Here is a 19,986-nt window from a genome sequence, read left to right on the forward strand (position 1 = left end):
TTACTGTAATCCATGGTTGTTTCCCTTCTCTTTGCTGCTCTTCCTTTTAAATCTGTATCTGTTCTCATGCTCTGCAGAACTTCTGTTTTGCAGCAGACTGCCTTGTCTCAGGAATGGATATACGGTGTCTGTGTATTAGTTTCTATAGGCTTGTAACCTATAGGCAGGAAGAGGCCCTGAGCTGAAAAGGGAAGTTCTCCCCAAGCATGAGAAGACATGAGGATTTAAAAGGAAGAGCAGCAAAGAGAAGGGAAGCTACCATGGATTACAGTAAGGCGCACATTACAGTATTGGTTTATGTTAAAAAATCTGAGGGTTTAATGTCACTTTAAGGAGTGCGTTCAAGATAAATAGACATCTAGAAAGGATTGTCACCAGCACACCATCATTCTGAGCCTGATGAAGGGGTACTGCTGAGACCCCGAAAGCGCTTGTATTGGATGGCGATTTGTCAATAAAGGACTTTTTGCTTCAAAACTTTTGGTGTGCTGGTGACAATCCTTTCTAGATCTGCATTGTTCACGGGGCCGTCTGTGGTCACTACAAGCACCCACCTGCTTTGCAGGTTTACTACTATTCCGGTAAGGAGTGCAGCTAGTTCTTGACTACAAGATAGACAGACACCAGGAGGTAAATAGTAAACTTCTGCTGTTATATAGAAATACATAATCCACTAATAGTGAACAACACAGAATCAGATATAACTTTGTAGAAGTTGTTTGATGTACAGAGACTATAACAAGCAATGTTCTATAAGTAACACCGAAACAGTCTCCTGCTACCGTGCATTCCTAATACGCTGTCAAACCAGGCTATTCTACTCTGGGAACTCCGCAAAAGCTCAGGGGCATCTCAACTCCCTGTTAATATTATATATTCTCTGATCCTATAGCATGTCTGCCTCTGTGACTCCTGGGAAAGACATGAGACTTCTGAGCAATGTTTAAATAAAATATAATTTTAAAAAACTCAAGCCTCATCTTTAAAGATGTCTCAGTGTCAGCCTCAGGTAAGTGTTCACAATGATGGTAAGGAATACCGAGCTTTTATGGTGAAGGAAAATATGCTGGACAGAGGTCATCAAAGACTTTCTGCAACAAGACAGCACAAGAATTCGGTAATCATAATATACCGCTAACTTTCTCCCAGTGAAACTTTTTTCACCAAGCTGAGAAATCTTTAGACATGATTATCTACTATATTCCTTATGAATATCTATAGAACGGGTCTACTGTAAATGATGAACTGTCGCTTGCAGCAATTCTAAAATGAATTCCACAAAGGCCTTGGCTCGGTACAGAGGATGGTGTGATCATTATGGCTTATACAAAATTGTCTGGCATTTCCACAATACAAAATTCAGAATGCTAATTTTTTGGCACGAATAACTTTACAAGAGTCTTATAGTTTAATCCCCATGAATTAAAGGGAAGCTGCGCTTATCCATGCAGGGCAAAGCATCAGATTTGATTTAAAGTGATATTAAAGTTAAAAGGTTATTAAAATATTCCAAGTGCTGATGAATAAAGGGGGAAGGGGGGGGGGGGGGCTTGGTGATCTTACCATGTTTCAGGTTACACCCTAAATATGATTGTAAAAACACACCTGTGATGGAGTACTATCTCATGTTTAGTTTACTAATCTGTACTGAGATTGTAGTCCACCACGGGAGTAGGCTTGGAGTGGTGACAACTTTACAACACACACAGGGACCATGGGGAACAAAAGTAGCCCCCTTCAGAAGGGAGGAGAGTGTCAGCACCAATTCAGAGATGATTTGAGGATCTACAGGTGAGCGACACACAAATAAGATACAGTTTTGTTAATAGTAGGGGTACTTGAATGCATTTTTAAGGTTTAATTCCTGAGTTTAGTGTAATTTTAATGCTTTAGCGGCTGAAGACAGGAATACCTGATGCCACTTTGGGTGGGTGGTCATATTAATGTTCCTGACCAGGGAGCTTTGGCGGTTGAGTGGCCTCCTGCAGAGAAGTCACAGCACTGTAACTATTTCAATCCTGTTGCTGGATTTATTATCGGGAATAAAATTCTATGAACCTCCCATTGAATCTGGTGAACGTGACACTAATCCTCTCCACGCTGCACTGCGGACTCCCTCTCCCTCCGACCCGATTATCTTATTTACTTATTCAACTTCCCCGGAGGACACAACGCTGCCACCAGACCACTTAAATTAATTGAATAACAGTTTAATTGTCTCTGGGTTGCAGGATGCGAGGTGTGACTGGTCTAAGCACTGCAGAGGACAAAACACATTGCGGACTATAATACGCTCCAGCATGTCAATTCTTCCACACTGAATGCACCTTCATCCTTTTCAGAGGATTATTCATCTCACGCTGCAGCGAGGCGGCCCTGCCAGCGAGGAATGTCTGGAAGGCTGTGCTCAGAAGACCCTCGTACTTTTCTAACAACAGTTTATCCTCCGGTGGGTAGATACGCCTGAGAGGTAAACAAAACAAAAAAACACACACAAATACCGGCCCGTGAGTAATTTTTCCATTGTCTTTGATAAAGAACACAATCAGAATAGCATTAAAACAAAAGTGCGGAGCAGAGGAGACAGTGAAAAGTCCGCTATGCAAAGGGTACAGACATACCGTCACAGACACAAGTGGGAGACATATTTTATTTAGCGGAGTTCAGGAAAGAAAGTAGGGAGCCTGAGATGTGTGTGAGCAGAGAAATGTAAGGGGAAACTATCACGATAGAAATATCAGAGGCTGTTATCCGTATGCTGGACTGGAGAAAGTGGCTTAGACGTTAGCACTTCACCCTTACACCACTGTCCTTGGTTTGAATCCTGGATAGGACACTATCTACATGGAGTTTGCATGTTATCCTTGTGCTTGCATGGCTTTCCTCCAGGTACTATAGTTTTCACCCACACTACATGCTGCTAGGTTAATTGTCTCCAGTCTAAACTTGGCCCCAGTATGTGAATGTAAAATAGGGACCTTAGATTGGAAGCTTCTTGAGAGAGGGACTGATGTGTATGTAGGGCAATGCATAAACGGTTGATGCTATATAAATGACTGTAATAAATACATACCTGCATGTACAGTATATACATATAAACTTCAAAATGCTAACAACAAAAACCCATCCACAGCTCTGCCCCCAGCTACATCACCAACTTCACTTCAAAATATCACCCAAACCTTCATCTCCGTGGCTCTTTAGCATCGTCTCATCTTATGCTCACCTCTATGATTTCTCCAGAGCCTCTTCCATCCTCTGGAACTCTCTACTCCAGCCATCTCACACTCAGCCTGCCTTTAGGCATTCCCTGAAAACTCTTTTATTCAGGGAACCCTATTGTGCCTCCACCTAACAACTGAATTTTTACCTTCATCAATTCATCCCCATACAGTTATTACTTTTTTGTATCATGTTTTAGATTGTAAGCTCTCATGGGCAGGGCCCTCCTAACATTCTCACCTTGCATTGTATTGTAATTGTACTGTCTCCCTTTGCTTTGTAAAGCACTGCGCAAATATTGGCACAAGGGATGCGACGATACTAGTACCAGTATCAGTGCTGATAACGAGTGTTTGAACGAGTACTCGTACTCGCCCAAATGCTCCCAATGCCTATCCCGATACCGGAATTTCTGGCATCAATAAGCCGGGCAGCAAGTCGTTACACACTGCCCGGCTTCCTGATTGCCTTCTCACATGGTGTCGAGGAAGCATTAAGCCGGCTTTCTGGCCAATCAGGAAGCCGGGGGGAGGGTAATGACTCGCCCGCCTGGCTTCCTGATTGGCCAGCTTCCCGACCAATCAGGAAGCCGGGAGGCGAGTCATTACATGCCGCCTGGCTTCCACAGTGGCCGGGAAGCCAGCTGAGCATTGAGTCGACTTCCCAGCCAATTAGGAAGCCGGGGACGAGTCATTACACACTGCCGGCTTCCTTAATGGGACTTCTGGTATCGGTATTGACAAGTACAAACAAAATATTGGTACTCGATACCAAAAAAACGGTATTGTTGCATCTCTAGTTGACACTATATAAATCCTCTATAATAATAATAATAATAATAATAATAATAATATCATAATATCATAAAACATGTCAGTTAGTACTTATGGCCCATAGTGCTTTTCATATACAAATAGGTTAATAGGTTAAAAAGGAATAGATATGATTTTAAATAATGTTTTTTAATAAATATTCAAGGTAAAATAAGACTAAATATATAAAATAAGGAACCATAAATATACAGTATACTATTGGAATTTATTTGATTAAAATACAAATTACCCAGTATGTTATTATATATAAAAAAAATAGTAATAACAGTGGTGTGCATTGGAAATAGAAACATCTCATACACTGGTAGATTTTCTTATGAAGGTTCATACGAAAAATCCCATCTGAACAATTATGCCGTCAGAGACTTGACAAATGTCATTTTAAAGTTCTTTTTGTTTTAACATTCGATTTTATATATGAATGGGATTTCCTGAATGAAAATCACATTCACTATTAGAATTTTGTTCAATCAAGAAAAAGCTTCCATCCTGCTTCTTTGGTTTTTTTCATCACTGCGGTCAAAAACAATCAATCTGACCCCATTATCTATTAGTAAATCTAACAAACGTCCTGAAAAAGATTTTTTTGAACAACATTGTACTAGTGTATGGCCAACCTTACATGAGAAGGTGACTTATTTTTGCATTCAATGCCCTGGAGCAAGCATATAGCTGGTGATGTCAGAAGACCAAACCTGCATACTTGCTCTTGATCATTGGCCAGTTAAAAGGTAATAAAAACCTTTTTTTTTCCAGTTTTGCATAGAGAGTGGAAGAGTTGGAACCCTTGTCTGTTTACTTATTGCTGGCTTTGTCCCTGCTGGGGAGATTTCCACTATTTGTTCTGAGGAGCATTGTCATCAAGAAAGAAACTGATGGCAAATTCAAAATGTTATGGTTTATCTGGAACAGGAGGTAAAGGGAAGTCCTCCAAAGAAGACACCTGCTGTAGCTTCGGGGACTAATCCTCTTTATGTGTCCTGGCCACTATTGTCACCAGGATAGAAGATGAGAGGAAATTCAAAACTTTGATTTGTCACCGGAAAAGGAATAGAGGGAAACTCTTCCAACTAGCTCCAGTGACAGCTGTCTGGGACGGAAACTCCTATACTTTGGAAAGATTTCCTGTTACGTCCTGTTGTGTCTTTAGCACAGTAAGTGAAGGTTATTCTCCACAATGGAACATATATTGCAAAAAACAGATGGGCTTTAACCATTCGCTGCACTATCCAAGCCTAAAAAAAAACAGCTTTGGTTATACTTTAAAAGGGGGCACTTGGCAAGTGTTTCTGACACAATCGAGCACTCCCCAGACGCCAAGTTTGAAAGATCACAACTGTACGTTACATGTAATGTTTGGGCTGTGCCAGGCTTTAATTGAACACTGCTTCTCTCGGTGGACCCTGCCAGCAGTAGAGTAGCAGTAGAGAGGGGTGCCAAGAAAATGCTACCCAAAATAACCTGAGAGTTGGTGTTCTTGAGTCTAATATGTCCCTAACTCCCCTAACTCTACCTGCTAATGGGACAAGGCCAATGAATTCAGAATAATTTGCAAGTATGGTAGGGATAATATGTTTCTTAGTATAGTGGAGATTTTTCATAGCCTACAATGGTTCCAAAGCATACTACAAAGGGAGGGAGCAGCTGCACTCTGACCTCTGATGAGTGAAGTTATGTATTACTATTTACAACTGAATTCCTTTAAAATACTGACAGCAAAAAATTGGCCTGTGTTTTTTAAATGATTTACTCTCTCTCTGAGAAAAGACTTCTGGCAAGTTCAAGCAGTGCTGTAAGATGAATAAAAAGATGAATATTGTAAGTTATGGGAAAAGTTTTTGTAATTTTCCAAGTTTCACTCTACTTAAAAATATATTTGCCTGATAAGGTTCAATCAGGAAGGATGAGAAGCATGGGAACATTAAGAAGGAATTACTAGTTAGCAGTTCGCCTGGAATCCTGAGACTTGATGGAGAGAGAATGAGGTGGGGGCTCGCTTACCAAACTAATTTCCAGCAAAATCTAAGAGAAGAAATACAAAGACAAGATGGTCGCCGTGTCGCTATTAATGAACGGTGCGAGCAAGACTAATGACGTAAAGATACATAGCCTCCGGCAGTCTATTAACAGTCTTCTAAAAAGAAGATGGGAAGTTATTTGCTTCTAGGTGGCTAATTAGGAAAAGCTTCAACTCAAAATCTCAATCATGCTTTATCTTCTGTTACGTTCCTCACTGGTGGTCGGCCCAGTCTAGTGTGCTATATAGGTTTGATTCCAAAACAGGAAAGAAAAAAAAGGCCAAGTATGTATTACAGGGAAAGCTTCATCTCTGAACAGGCAGATGTTCATAAAAAATATAAATCCTAGCCAACATTTCAAGGTGGATCAAAGCTGAGTTAAGGTAGAGATGTCCTCTCCTTCCTCTACTAACATAGAAGGCTTCTTACCTCCTACAACGCTATTGTAAACAAAAGGGGTTATGTCCTGATGTAACTCTCATCCTGCTGTTGTTTTCAGTTCTTGGAGGACTATTGTCTGACCACAAAAATATAATGGCTCCCACACAATATCTCTAATACCAAATTTTATCAGAACGAAGTGATGCTGCAGGCAAACTAGAATAATTAGAAGAAGTCTGCTGCCACTAGGGGATCCAGCCTTCATCGACCCCCGGCATGCTGCTCACAGAAAAATGAATGGGTCCACATAGCAATTTCAGAGACTGGGGTTTTTTTTTTTATTTTAAATGACAAGATGCATCAACAACAGCAGTCCTGGAACACCTCAATGCTTTTGTTTATGCAGCTTGTTACTGGATGCACGCTGTCAGAGCCAATAGCGACGAGTTGTTTCACCTTTAGCAGCCGCCGTTCCCATAAGGCACGTATACCTACTGGTACTTGGATGCCCCCAGGACTTAAACTATTTGCTCTGATCAGGTGATGCCACAGGCTGGCCCCCAGGAACAAGGAGACGTATTGACTGATGTCAAGGTACAAGACAAACAGAAAGCAAGACACAAGACAGGAACAGGAAACAAATACAAGACAGGAACTAATACAAGATAAATACAGGATACAGTTCTACTGGCCTCTACGCCCCCGCAGCATACCGTCTCCCTTCTCTACTCTATTCTCTCCCTCGCCGCCTCCTCCGAGTTACCTAAATACACAATGGCCTGGGAACGGGAACTAGACGCATCTATAGCGCCAGCTGACTGGGAGAAGTCCTTTGTCCTCACCCACTCCCTTTCCATTGCTAGCCGGGCACATGAAAAAAAATTTAAAATACTTACCCGGCGGTATAGATGTCCCGCGCTCCTCCATCGGTACTACCCATCGGTGTCTGAAACCTGTTGGCGCTGTGCCGCCTCTCCAGGTCACAGGAACTATATATGGTGGAGTTGCCCCAAGATCCGGGGGTTTTGGCAGGGGGTGCTGCGCATATACCTCAGGGTGACAGGAACCACAATTGCTGATGACCCCAAGATTCTGCTACTGTCCATGATCCCTGGCTCGCTTAAGTCGGCAAAGAGGGGACTCTTGCGCCATTTCCTCACAGCAGCCAGGGCGGTTATACCGCGCCACTGGCGTACTCCGGTGGTCCCCGCCCTCGCGGAATGGGTAGTGGAGCTGGACCGTATTGCGGATCTGGAAAATTTAATGTCCGGAGAAAACGAAACTGGGGACCGGTATGTCCGCACCTGGTCAGTTTGGATTGATTTTAGAAACTCAACTGGTTTTCAGGCAGCCCTCTCTCCCTGAACCACCCGCAGGGAGACATAGACGCAATGCGGGAAGGGGGTTAGGAGAGACACCCCCCCCCCTGCCTCCCCCCTTCATCCTCTGACTTTCCCTACCTTTCCCTGACCCTCATGCTGTTCTTCTTCTTCTGTCACACCTGTGACCATTGTAGCAACTAGCGATGCACAGCATCTACAGTATATGTGTATAGCAGCAACTTGCGAAGCACAGCGAGCCCGTTTGGGAGGGACACCACCCGAACATACTTGTGATGTGCACGGTCACTGCACCAAGTGGCAAGTAGAGACAGGTCCCCGACGGGGCTGTGTCAGCACAGCTGATCTAGGCCGTATGTTCTGCAATGGGCGCCGATCGATGTTGGGCTTAAACTTGTACAATGAAACAATGTCGTGTGCCCTGATGATGTTGCTTTCAGGCTCGCCTGAAGATTCACGCTATTCTGTATGTTTACTTGTCTCCTTTATATCTTCATTGTTATGGTGAAATGTCTATTTGCCATTAGGTTTTGTATTGTATTGAAAACTTTAATAAAATCAGATTGGACTAAATACAGGATACAGAAAACAAGACCTGGTTACAAGATCAAGGCAGGACTGAGTTTCTGGGTCAGGGTACAAGTTTGTGTAGACAGAACAAGACAAAAGAAGGCTGGAGCTATCAAAAGCCCAGAGCCCTGGGCTTGTGATGCTTAAATAGAGCACAACTAACCAACTAGTAGGCTGTAAGGGGCGTGTAGCCAAGCTGATTAGCCTGATCAGGCTGCAGCTGACTGGACTGTGGTAGGTGCAATTACAAGAGGCAACCACCAGATGGAGATGAGTGGTTGTGACACGGATAGGAGAATTTGACACGCTCCTAACAGCTACTTGAAAATTAGGTTTCCTGGTCTCTTGAAGTGCTGTTTGGACCCATTTCTTTTTTTGAACTTGATTTCACAGGGAATCTAAATGTTATATGATCAAGTCAAGTGTTTTTCAAATGAACATCAGCACAATGGCACCAAACTCATCTACACCCTAATATATGTACATTGACCACAGAAGAATGTATGTTGATATGGAAGACATGGCTTAAAGCCCCATATTATATAATGATGCCATAATGAAGGTTGCCATGCCATGACATAAATGCATAACGGGAAAATAAAGCAATTCTTATTCTCATTCCAAAACAGTACTGTCCACGGGTCAGTGTAAAGACAGTCTAATGATTTCAAAATACCAGAGGGTGAGGCATTAACTTGAAGGCATGCCATGCAAAAATACAATTTTCTAAGTCATTTTTCTATTTGGATAAAGTTATTTGAATACCTTTACAAACAGCAATGCCGGAACTCTCCCTCATTGTACCTTACTGTTTTGTTTTACATTCTGGACACTACCTACCAGCCCTGTCTCCATAAGACCAAAAGAGTACTGCCTATATCAATGGTGGCGAACCTTGGCACTCCAGCTGTGTCAAAACTACAAATCCCAAGATGCATCTGCCTCTGGGAGTTATGTCTGTGGCTGTCAGAGCCTTGCAATGCCTCATGGGACTTATAGTTCCAAAACAGCTGGAGTGCCAAGGTTCGCCACCACTGGCCTATATGTTGGTGTTCTGGTTTAGCAAAGGCTATGTAGTACTTCAAAACCACAGTCGCATTCAGTTACAGTCCTGCCATTCAAAAATGGCATCTACCCGGAAGAAGAAAGGGATTTTTGCATACATTTTATAGGAAGCATAGCCTTAAAGTGGACCTAGCGTTCAATATATTTTTCAAGTCTAAGTGCATGCATGCTAAGCAGTTTAAAACTACGACTTCCAGGTATTTATTACCTCCCAGATAGATTGCCGTGGACCCTTACAATGCCTTAGCTGTTTTTGTCACCTGAAGGACATCCGGGGTCACCATCTATTTTCTGTACTGGGAGGCTGGCTCAGAGATCACACAGTGTGCCTCTGCAGTTCTTGGGTGTGTTAACAATGACGATGACATGGTCTCAGCCTAGATAAAGTCACTAGAAGGGGCGTAAGAATGGCTTTTTATTAATAAACAATGCAAAGTTTAGGAAGAATAATACTGCTGTTGTATTTTGTGACTTTGGTCTTGTCTTATAGTGAGGTCATTCCTACCTTATAAGATAATTGTACTTTATACAACTGCCCTACTGCAGTATATGTCTATAAAAACCAAGGCTTGCAGTTTGCACATTCCCTACCCAGTAGAGCACAAACAGGATATTTCATTAAATAGTGTAGATGTTTTGAATCAAGAACAGCACATGGCTAACAGACAAATAACCATTTTAGGCCAGGAGCTCACAGAAGACTATACTGTATAACAAGGCTACATACTAAGAAAACGATATAAGGAGAAATGACCCTTAGCCATGCCACAAAGGGTGGGAACAGTTTAATTCTATTAAGCAGAGAATTGATATAAATATGTCGGGATTTCTAAGGTCTGGCTGTGACAAATATCCAATTTCCAGGCCCGCTCGCTGTCTGGACAGGCGTGTACCCCGACAACTCCTCTAATGACTTCTTTCTCCATAAAGAGCACACTTGGATTCAATTAATGCTTCTAATTCCTGGGATTCCGCCAAGAGAAGGTTGAGGCTGTCTCGCACCCAGCTCTGCGCCAAGCTTTCTCCTCTCCAGCCTAATGATCTTCATGCTTCTCTCTTGCTATTTATTTCATGGTATTTATTTGACGTTAAGAACAGATTCTAAAGCTTACTTTCCCATCTTGGGTTTAACTCCTGCCGTCTAGCTCTAGTTCTGTTCAATGTGCAACTATATATTATCTACGTGGGCCTAGAGCAGAGGTGAAACTACAAATCCAATCATGTCTCTGCCTCTGGAAGTCATGGATATCAGAGTCTTGCAATGCCTTAGGTGACTTGTAGTTCCACAACAGCTAGAGGGCCAAATCTTAGCAACCCCTGACTAGAGAAAAGTACTTTTCTTGTGCATGTTGTTTCTTGGCTGAGATACACCAACACAAGTCTACAACTGATGACCCTAGCAGGGTGACATAGAGAAGTGTCCTTTTTTGTGGGCTCAGTGTAGTCCCCCTTCTAGCCTTCTGTATCACACCTTGCTTGGGTATGTGTAAATCCAATGGTATTCATTCCATTCGTTGCTATAAAATACCGTCCAGTTTAAAAACATCAGATTTCTTTATATCAAGCTGGAATTTCTGGCAAAGCAACTAGACTGGGCCTTAGAAAGAAGATTAGGCCCTTTTACCAAATACCTACTTGTCAACTAATGATTAATAATAAATTTGAAGAAGGGCCTTATTTATATGCTTTACACCGGGTGCCCTTGGCTGTCTTGGTTCATCACTGTCAGAACTGTATACACCATCATACATTTCATTTAAACAATGCAGCAGTGCTAAGCCAGCATAAAATGGACATTTACCCCGTACACAAGAGAAATATGATCGGCCTGTTGCTATTTAATCATTATTATTATTGTTATATTTTTAGAGAGCCAAGATATTCTTCAGGGCTGTGCAATAGGCGGGTAAACATGTAGCCGTTAAAATATACAACACGCAGATGTATGTAAAAAGGCAACAAACAGTTCTTAACCTGAAACATATGGAAGCTCACAAGAGCTCACAGCTTTTAGGTGTAGTGTGTAATGGTGGCCATAGATGGGGGAACACTGGCCATACAGGCAAAAATGGTTGGGTACGATTTGATTAAGATTCTATGTCTTTGTATTATGAGAATGATCATAAGTGTAAAATTAATTAGTAAATTATAGTAGGCGATCATTAACAGCAAATTGTGTGGCTGAATTTGGCATTATTAATGAATAAGTCATTAAAGAGGATTTTCAAAAGTTAACCCATGCAGTGAGGTTACCCCTGCACTGCAAGGGTTAACTGCTCGTTTTAGTCTAGGGGTCTAAAAAATTATAATACACTTACTTAATCCCCAATCCCGTCTGGCTGCTAGGCGCCTAGCAGCCTGGCTGTTGGTGGCAGCAGCCTCTTCTCCCCTGGGCTACAGCGGTCTAAGTCCTGCTTCGGGATGCACCAATACCAATACTAGTATCTGTGTCGATACAGAGTATCTGGGTGCATACTCGTTCAAATGCTCTGATACCTTCCTCGATACCAGAACTTCCGGTCAGAGGAAGTGCCGTAGGGGAACATGGAGCTGGCTTCCTGGGCAATTAGGAAGCCGGGTGACAAGTAATGACCCACCTTCCAGCTTCCTGATTGTTTGGGAAGTCACCTCCATGCTGATTGGCTGGGAAGCCGTTTTTTCGGCCAATTGGCATGAAGCCGGCTGAACAGCGTGCTTGATGCTGATTGGCTGGGAAGCCGGCTTTCCAGTCAATCAGCATGGAGCTGGCTTCCCAGCCAATCAGAAAGCCAGGAGGCGGGTCATTACTCGCGGCCTGGCTTCCTGATTGGCCGGGAAGCCGGCCTGGTGTTGACTGGCTGTGAAGCCGGTTCACTGGCTAATCACAATCGAGCCGGCCAAACATAGAGCCGGCTTCCTGGGCAATCAGAAAGCTGGGCAGCATGTCATTACCCGCTGCCCGGCTTCCTGATTGCTCGTGAAGCGGGCTCCATGCCAGTGGAAGCGATACCGAGTACCAAAAGCAAAATATCGGTACTTGTACTCGATACTGAAAAACCATTTACTTGCATTAAATGTGAGGACACCAAGGGATATACCACAGCCAGAGTGAAGGGGGAGAGAGGTGAGCGGTCACCGCCACAGGATTGAGGATCAGGTGAGTGAATCTTCTTTATTCCAGCCCCTAGACCAAAACGAGAAGTTAATCCTTGTAGTAGGGTAGCTTCACTGCAAGGGTTAACATTTGAAAATCCTGGAGATCCGCTTTAATGTATTTTTAAAAGCAACCAGTGTAAGTACATGAATTTGCCTTGGTACAAGCCTCTTGAAGTCCCTGTGCAGCAGCACCCAGACAGGGAGAGGGTAAAACAAGACTGGAAAGCACTTGGGTCTGCTGCATGCTAATGAATTGACAAGGAACATGCTCATAGAATAGGAGAACATGAACATAGAACATGATCATAGAATAAGAGAGCAGAATGAGCATAGGGATGACCTCATCAGGCACTGTACAGTCAGCAGGGTGGGGGTGGAAAAATAACACCACGGTATTCCTTAACTGTAAGTGGTGTCATACACTTGGATGTGTGATAGAGCTGCGCAAAACTCAGGGATGTATGGACTGAAGTATAAAGCCTTTGGCAGGTAAAACATCTCCCTTATTTGTCTTTTATCTGAGTATTTAGCTGTTTGTCTGGAGTTCAGTCAGTTTTAATGTCAGCACTCATTATTTGAGTAGCAAATACCATTTAGCCTGTAATTGGATTGTACTGAAACGACTGTGTATACCGATATATTGGATGAAAATGAACATCCGCACAGAATGGTTTCCAATAAGTTGGAAAATCATTTCCGCTGATATCTCCAGTCATTACCAGTCATTATTGACCCATTTCTGCTTCTTTGTGTTCTTTGAATCTTCATATTTAAAAAAAAAAGTCTAATAAGAACACTTAATGGGACAGCCTCAGGCCTTATTTATGACAATCAGGCTGCAGAAAGGTTAAAGTGAATTTAAACCCATTTAGTTGTGACACCTTCTTCACCCCTGCTTGTTGCCCTGTGCCCAAAACTCAGCAAGACCTTTCCAATGTTTGCCAGCAGGACAGAGTTTCTTCCGTGAACTAGCCACTAGCTGCTTCACTATTTCTTCCAGTTAGGATCCAGCGATGGCACCTCTGCCAGGGAGATGCACTGATTCACTGATCAAGCAGAGGCAGCCAATCAATCCATTTGCCTCATGCAGATCCCACCTCGGCAAGACCCCAAAGATCGGGAAAGCTGATCCTTTGGCTGGTACACAATCTAGTTTAATATTTCAGGGTTTATCAGGGACGTTCATTCAATTTCCTAATGGTTACTGCAGTCCAATTGATGGTTGAAAATCAAAGTAGCATGATGGAAAATCTTTCTTATTTCTTATCTGAACCAATGACATGCAGTACCTTCCATGCTGGGTGAGGCATTCCCCAGCCCCACCACAGCACGCCCCACCCCCAGCACACCAAAGTGCCGCCAAAGCCCCGCCCCCCAAGCTATGTGTGGAGGAGGGACGGAGTCCTTGTCCCTCACTTGCTCGTCACTGGTGAAGCATCAAGATCGATGTCCTCAGTGATTGTCTTTTGATTTTTTTTGATTGGACAGCTTGGACCAAAGGTGCTTTGCCATTGGTCCAAACCATCCACACAGCTTGCGCCTCTAACACAGAGTAGAGGCTGTTGCAGCTCTGGCCTCACCACGTTAGGTTACACAAGCAGTGGGGAAGCCTTAGCTAACTGCTGTGTAACCTAACTTAGCTGTTAAAAGCCGGATGCAGTGTCGCCTGTAATTAACAAGCAGCGCTCCGTCCATGACAGGTTACACGGTGGGGAGGCTTTCCCTGCTGTGTAACCTGTTAAAAGCCGCTCTAAATGGAGAAAAAGCTGTCAGCTTCAGACTTGAAGCTGACAGCTTTTTCCTCCATAATACTAGGTGAGGCTCCGCCTCACCTGACTCCCCTGACCGCACGTCCCTGATCTGAACAAATTAAATTCTAACTGTAAATAGGAAAAAATTGTACATACTGTAATGTGCATGCCCTAGGTACAAAAGAATCCTGATTAAAAGGTCTTGGATTCCATTTAGACAGCAGGTCTGGAGAAAATTTTTAAGGGCTATTGAGAAAAAGTAGTTGACGGAATGACGGAATCATCAAATGTTCTGATGAACGATTTCGAATGAACATCTGCATGAAATTCTAACAGTGTATGTTCAGCTTTATTTCGCTTAGGTTTGTTCAAACTCTTTGGAACATCGGAAGCTCTTCTGATTGGCTGGGATCTTCTATCTTGCTAGAAATATGTGCAACTGATCCCTTTGATACACAGAAAAGGGAAAGGGCCTTTCACTGTCTGTGTTGGCTAGGTCAAAGTTGATGTAATACTTGGTAGTATTCCAATCTGAGTGCACAAGAGCCCAAAGACATGACACAAAGAAACATGGACAGTATTCATTTTCTGATACTTCATCAAACATATCACAAACCCAATTAAAGTTATCCAAAGACAGACAAATGGTTTAGCAGGAGTGACGGTTCTCCAAGTGTCCAGTTTACCCAAGTCTGACCATGACACATGAATGGAGGAAGTCATTTCAAGAGGCAATGGAAAGCTTATGTATTGGTCACAGAGATGCTAAAAATCTCTACAAGTAATAAGAAGCCCTTCCAATACAAACTCATATCTGTGATAGATGCCTCATTCACCTGGACACTGGCTTACGATGGGAAGCGATACTCAGATACTCAGATTGGTTCTGTTATCACACATATCAGGCATCGCATAGGTGGCTTAAGGTTTTGTGATTTTGGAGCAGCTGCTTTCTGACCACACACGGAGTGCTTTGGACGATAGGGGGGGATTAGAGAAAGCGATAAGCTCTCCTGAACAGATGGATTTTCAGGGGCAGCTTAAGTGAAGCTGAACAGTCCAGATGGAATAAGAAAAGTATTTCACATGACAGGTACAACACAGAATAAACTAAGATAGAACTGAGAGGTGTAAATAGGTAAAAAGAGTGTCTTATAAAGCAGTGCTGATACCTGTAGTTCCCCATGTGCCTGTTTTCATACTCTTCCTTGGATATCTGTTTGCGGACCTGAGCGAGTCGTTCTTTCTAGAAAACAGGAAAAGAGCAGATTCCTATAGTTTTCATATTGATGGATACATTTATGTATAATAGAAAGAAAATAATAATATACTGCATATAATATATTAACTTTTATCTAAGAGATCAGCACTTTTAGTTTTCAGTGCAAGAGAGTGATGTCCTGCCCTAAGACTCTACTCTTAATAACCCTAACGCCAACACCAAACCCTAATACTAACCTTCTCAATAACTCTAACACTTAGCCTTCCGGTAACCCTTACACCAACATTCCCTAACACTAACCTTCCATATAACTCTAACACTTAATCTTCCTATAACCCTAATAGTAAGCATCACACTAACTCTTCCTGTGATCCTAACACTAACCCTCACACTAACCTTCCATATAACTCTAACACTTAATCTTCCTATAACCCTAATAGTAAGCATCACACTAACTCTTCCTGTGATCCTAACACTAACCCTCACACTGGCCTTCCATATAACGCTAACACTTAATCTTCCTATAACCCTAATAGTAAGCATCATATTAACTCTTCCTGTGATCCTAACACTAACCCTCACACTAACCTTCCATATAACTCTAACACTTAATCTTCCTATAACCCTAATAGTAAGCATCACACTAAGGCCCCGTTCACATATAGCGGCTTGTCGCGCGATTTCCGCCGCGATACCGCGCATTTTTGCCACGCGATATCGCGAGAAGTCGCCGGCCAATGCTATTCAATGGAGCTGTCTTAACTCCATGTCGCGCGTCGCTCGTCGCGGTCGCAAGTCGCTTCTACGGACCCTTTTTCCGGCGGATTTTGCGCGATTTTGCTTTTTTTCTATGGAGCCCGACAGAGACTCTTCCTGTGATCCTAACACTAACCCTCACACTAACCTTCCATATAACTCTAAAACGTCATCTTCCTATAACCCTGAGGCCCCGTTCCCACTGCGCGATATGCAAATCGTGCGTTTGTCGCGCGATTTGCATACTGCACGATATCGCGTTCAAGCTTGCATTGAGCAAGCTTGAATCGCGGCTAAATCCGCTCCAAAAAGGGTCCTGCTGTAGCGACACATGACCCGCGACAGCAGGACCCTTTTGCCACGATATCGCGGGAATTACCGCGCGATAAATCGCTCAATGTGAACGGGGCTTAATAGTAAGCATCACACTAACTCTTCCTGTGATCCTAACACTAACCCTCACACTGGCCTTCCCTATAACGCTAACACTTAATCTTCCTATAACCCTAATATTAAGCATCACACTAACTCTTCTTGTAATCCTAACACTAACCCTCACACTGGCCTTCCATATGACACTAACACTAACCCTCCCTGTAACCCCTTATGCTAAACTTCTCTAAACCTCTAGCACTTAGCCTTCCTGTAACCCTTACACTATTGATCTATATAACCCTAACACAAACCTTCCATGTAACCCTGACACCAGCCTTCCCTGTAACCCTTAACCTTGCACTTTCCCTCCTTGTAATTCTAACACTAACTCTCACACTAGCCCTCCATATACCACTAACACTAACCCGCCCTGTAACCCTTACACTACCTCTCTCTATAACTGTAACACTTACAAGGGAATGTATCAAAACTGGAGCAGCTGTGAATGGCAACCAATCAGCGCCTCTCTCTCATTTTCAAATTTTAACTGAACAAACTGAACAGAGAAGCTGATTGGTTGCCATGCAAAGCTGCTTCAGGTTTTGTCTGCTCCAGTGTAGATAAATTCCCCCCTTAGCCTTCCTGTAACCCCTGCACTAACATTCTCTATCACTATAAGTCCCATGTTGACAGGAGCAGAGAGATGACTCCTTATTGTTCTGTTGCTCATTCAGTGTCCAATCACAAGTCAGAGACAGAGAAGTGACCAAGCTTTATTTAGTATTTCTTTATCACAGGTATCTATTTAGCAACAATTTACACAGCACTTTACAAACCGTACATTCACACCAGTCCCTGCCTACAAGGAGCGTATGATCTAAGGTCCCTATCTCACATGCACACACATGAGCCAATTTAGATAGGAGGCAATTACCTTACCCAGAGGAAACCCGCATCACAGAGAGAACATTCAAACTTCATACAGATTATGTCCTGGCCAGTATTCAAACCAGGGACTCCAGTGCTGCACGGCAGAAAGGCTAACCACTAAACTACTGCGCTGCCCATATTGTCCAATTGCAGTAGAGAAAAATCAGGTCATCAACCTGGCTCTGTTGCCCGTGCAGAGTGTATAAATCTGGCTGGACAATACGAATCTTTTGGCAGCTCCTGCTACATATTTCTCTGGCGTATTTAGCTGTCTGTCTGGAGCTCAGTGTTAATACAAAAGTGCTATTAATCTCATATTGGCAATTTTTACCAGTTCTTCCTTTCTCCTCTCCAAGGTGTGTCGCTGTTTCTGCCAGTCAGAGGACCCCGGCGACAGCCTCTTCATGGATCCCTGACCATAGAGTCTCTTCTGAGCCTCTGCCTTTTGTTTGGCCAAATTTTTCTTTTTATCACTCGCTCTACAGTAAAAACAAAAAAAAGGACAAATTGAAGCTCGGTAATGAAATATTAAAACGCTTGCTCATCTAACTTTATTACCAAAAAGTGCCTGCTGAGAAAAAGTCCCATGTGTGTTTACTTTCAAGGATAAAACAATTAGCATGTTTCTGTAACAGGTTTACAAATTACCTGCAGAACAACCAACAGATGATGCTTCTCTTTGTGCAACAAGCAAATCGGAATACTAAATAATACAATACAACAAAAGGCTAATGAACCATTACTACCCCATGTGCCAATTATCTAGATGGATTTCATGAAAGGATGGCTGCGGGGGAAAATGGCTGTTGATACAAATGCCGAAAAACGTTGTTTCAAATGTCTTTCTTTGTGTATTAATGTAGTCCTTTATTTCTGTATCTGTTCTATAGTTAGAGTGTAAACTTAACTCTGTGGGGTTTGATTTACTAACCTCACAAACACGCCATGCATAAACACGCCGATTGCGATCAGCCCCTGTGCCTCAAAATAAAAAGAAGAAGGAGGATGCATCACATGGGAGGCTGATACAGATTATTAGATGTATGCTTGAAAGTATATCTAAACACAGGAGCAACAATGTAAAATATTTAGGGATGCACAGATACTTTTTGAGTACCAGTACAGATACTTGGCAATACCTGGTGATCCTGCCAGTAAAATTTTTCCTTTCCTAGGGTGACAACACTTAAGAGTAAAATTAAATTAAAAAGGTTTTTAAGCTATTTCAAATGCTGATGAAATCACTTACAATGGATGCTGCTCCTTGATGTTTAAAAGGTTTATCTTCCTGCAGAATCAGCTTGTCCCCTGAGCACTGGCCCTGATATCCTGTTTTAAGGTGGCTCATTGGCCTTGCAGAGTCCTTATGGAGCCACCCTTGTGTGTGCTTATAAGCTGTGTGTGTCTCCACAAACACACAGCCACAAGCAAGAAAAGCCATTCCTCTGCTCTGTGATCCCTTCTCCTCCATTGTGGTAGATGGACAGATGTTGGAGACGTCTCTGTCCCTTGTGTAAGTTTACAAACTTCTAGATGGATATGGTAATTAGGAGTGGGACAGAACTTATAGTACTTCAATACATGTTTATTTTTAGTTTTGAGCATAGTATGCACTAAAATTGGTGTATCTTTCATTGTCATCCAGTTAGGGTATGCACCAATTTTAGATTTAGCTTGAAAAAAACACGTACTTAGAGAAAGACAGTTTGGCAAATGTTTATGATACATAAAGGGGAATTTATCAAAACTGAAGCAGACAAAATCTGGAGGAGCTGTGCATGGCAACCAATCAGCTTCTCTCTTTCTTTTTCAAATCTTAACTGAACAAACTGGAAAGAGAAGCTGATTGGTAGCCATAGTCAACTGCTCCAGATTTTGTTTTGTTAAATCCCCCTCCATTAGCAAACCTAATGTCATATATTATTATTATTATTATTAGGGATGCACCGATACAGATATTAGATACAGTATCGACGAGTACTCGTACTTGCCCAAATGCTCCGATGCCTAGCACGATACTTCCGGTATCAGGAAACTGAGCAGCGAATCACTGTGGCGAGGGAGCATGGAGCCGGCTTCCCGGCCAATCAGGAAGCCGTGCACTGTGTAATGACGCGGCGCCGGGCGTTCTGATTGGCCTGGAAGCCTTCTTCATGCTCCCCCGTCACCTCATGACGAGGGAGCATGGAGCCGGCTTCCCGGCCAATCAGGAAGCCGGGCACCTCGTCACCTAGTGACGAGAATCATGGGGATGGCTTTCCTGCTAATCAGGAAGCCAGGTGGCGAGTCATTACACGCCGCCTGGCTTCCTGAATGGGACTTCTGGTATCAGTATTCGGTATCGGTGAGTACCAAAAAAAATTAATATTGGTACTCGTACTCGATACC

General features: G+C 42.9%; 1 protein-coding gene across 1 annotated transcript in view; it reads right to left on the minus strand.

The window, feature by feature from the left end:
- TTLL7 (tubulin tyrosine ligase like 7) overlaps positions 1-19,986 on the minus strand; it is a 139,931-nt gene that overhangs the window by 57,475 nt on the left and 62,470 nt on the right. The window contains exons 11-13 of the mRNA XM_018553127.1: positions 17,930-18,077; positions 15,488-15,561; positions 2,328-2,463 (exon numbers count right to left, since the gene is read on the minus strand). Of these exons, the coding sequence (XP_018408629.1) occupies positions 2,328-2,463; positions 15,488-15,561; positions 17,930-18,077 (358 nt within the window). The remainder of the gene's footprint in view (positions 1-2,327; positions 2,464-15,487; positions 15,562-17,929; positions 18,078-19,986) is intronic.

Source organism: Nanorana parkeri, unplaced genomic scaffold, assembly GCF_000935625.1.
Source record: "Nanorana parkeri isolate BGI_ZX_2015 unplaced genomic scaffold, ASM93562v1 scaffold111, whole genome shotgun sequence".
Classification (NCBI taxonomy): Eukaryota; Metazoa; Chordata; class Amphibia; order Anura; family Dicroglossidae; genus Nanorana; species Nanorana parkeri.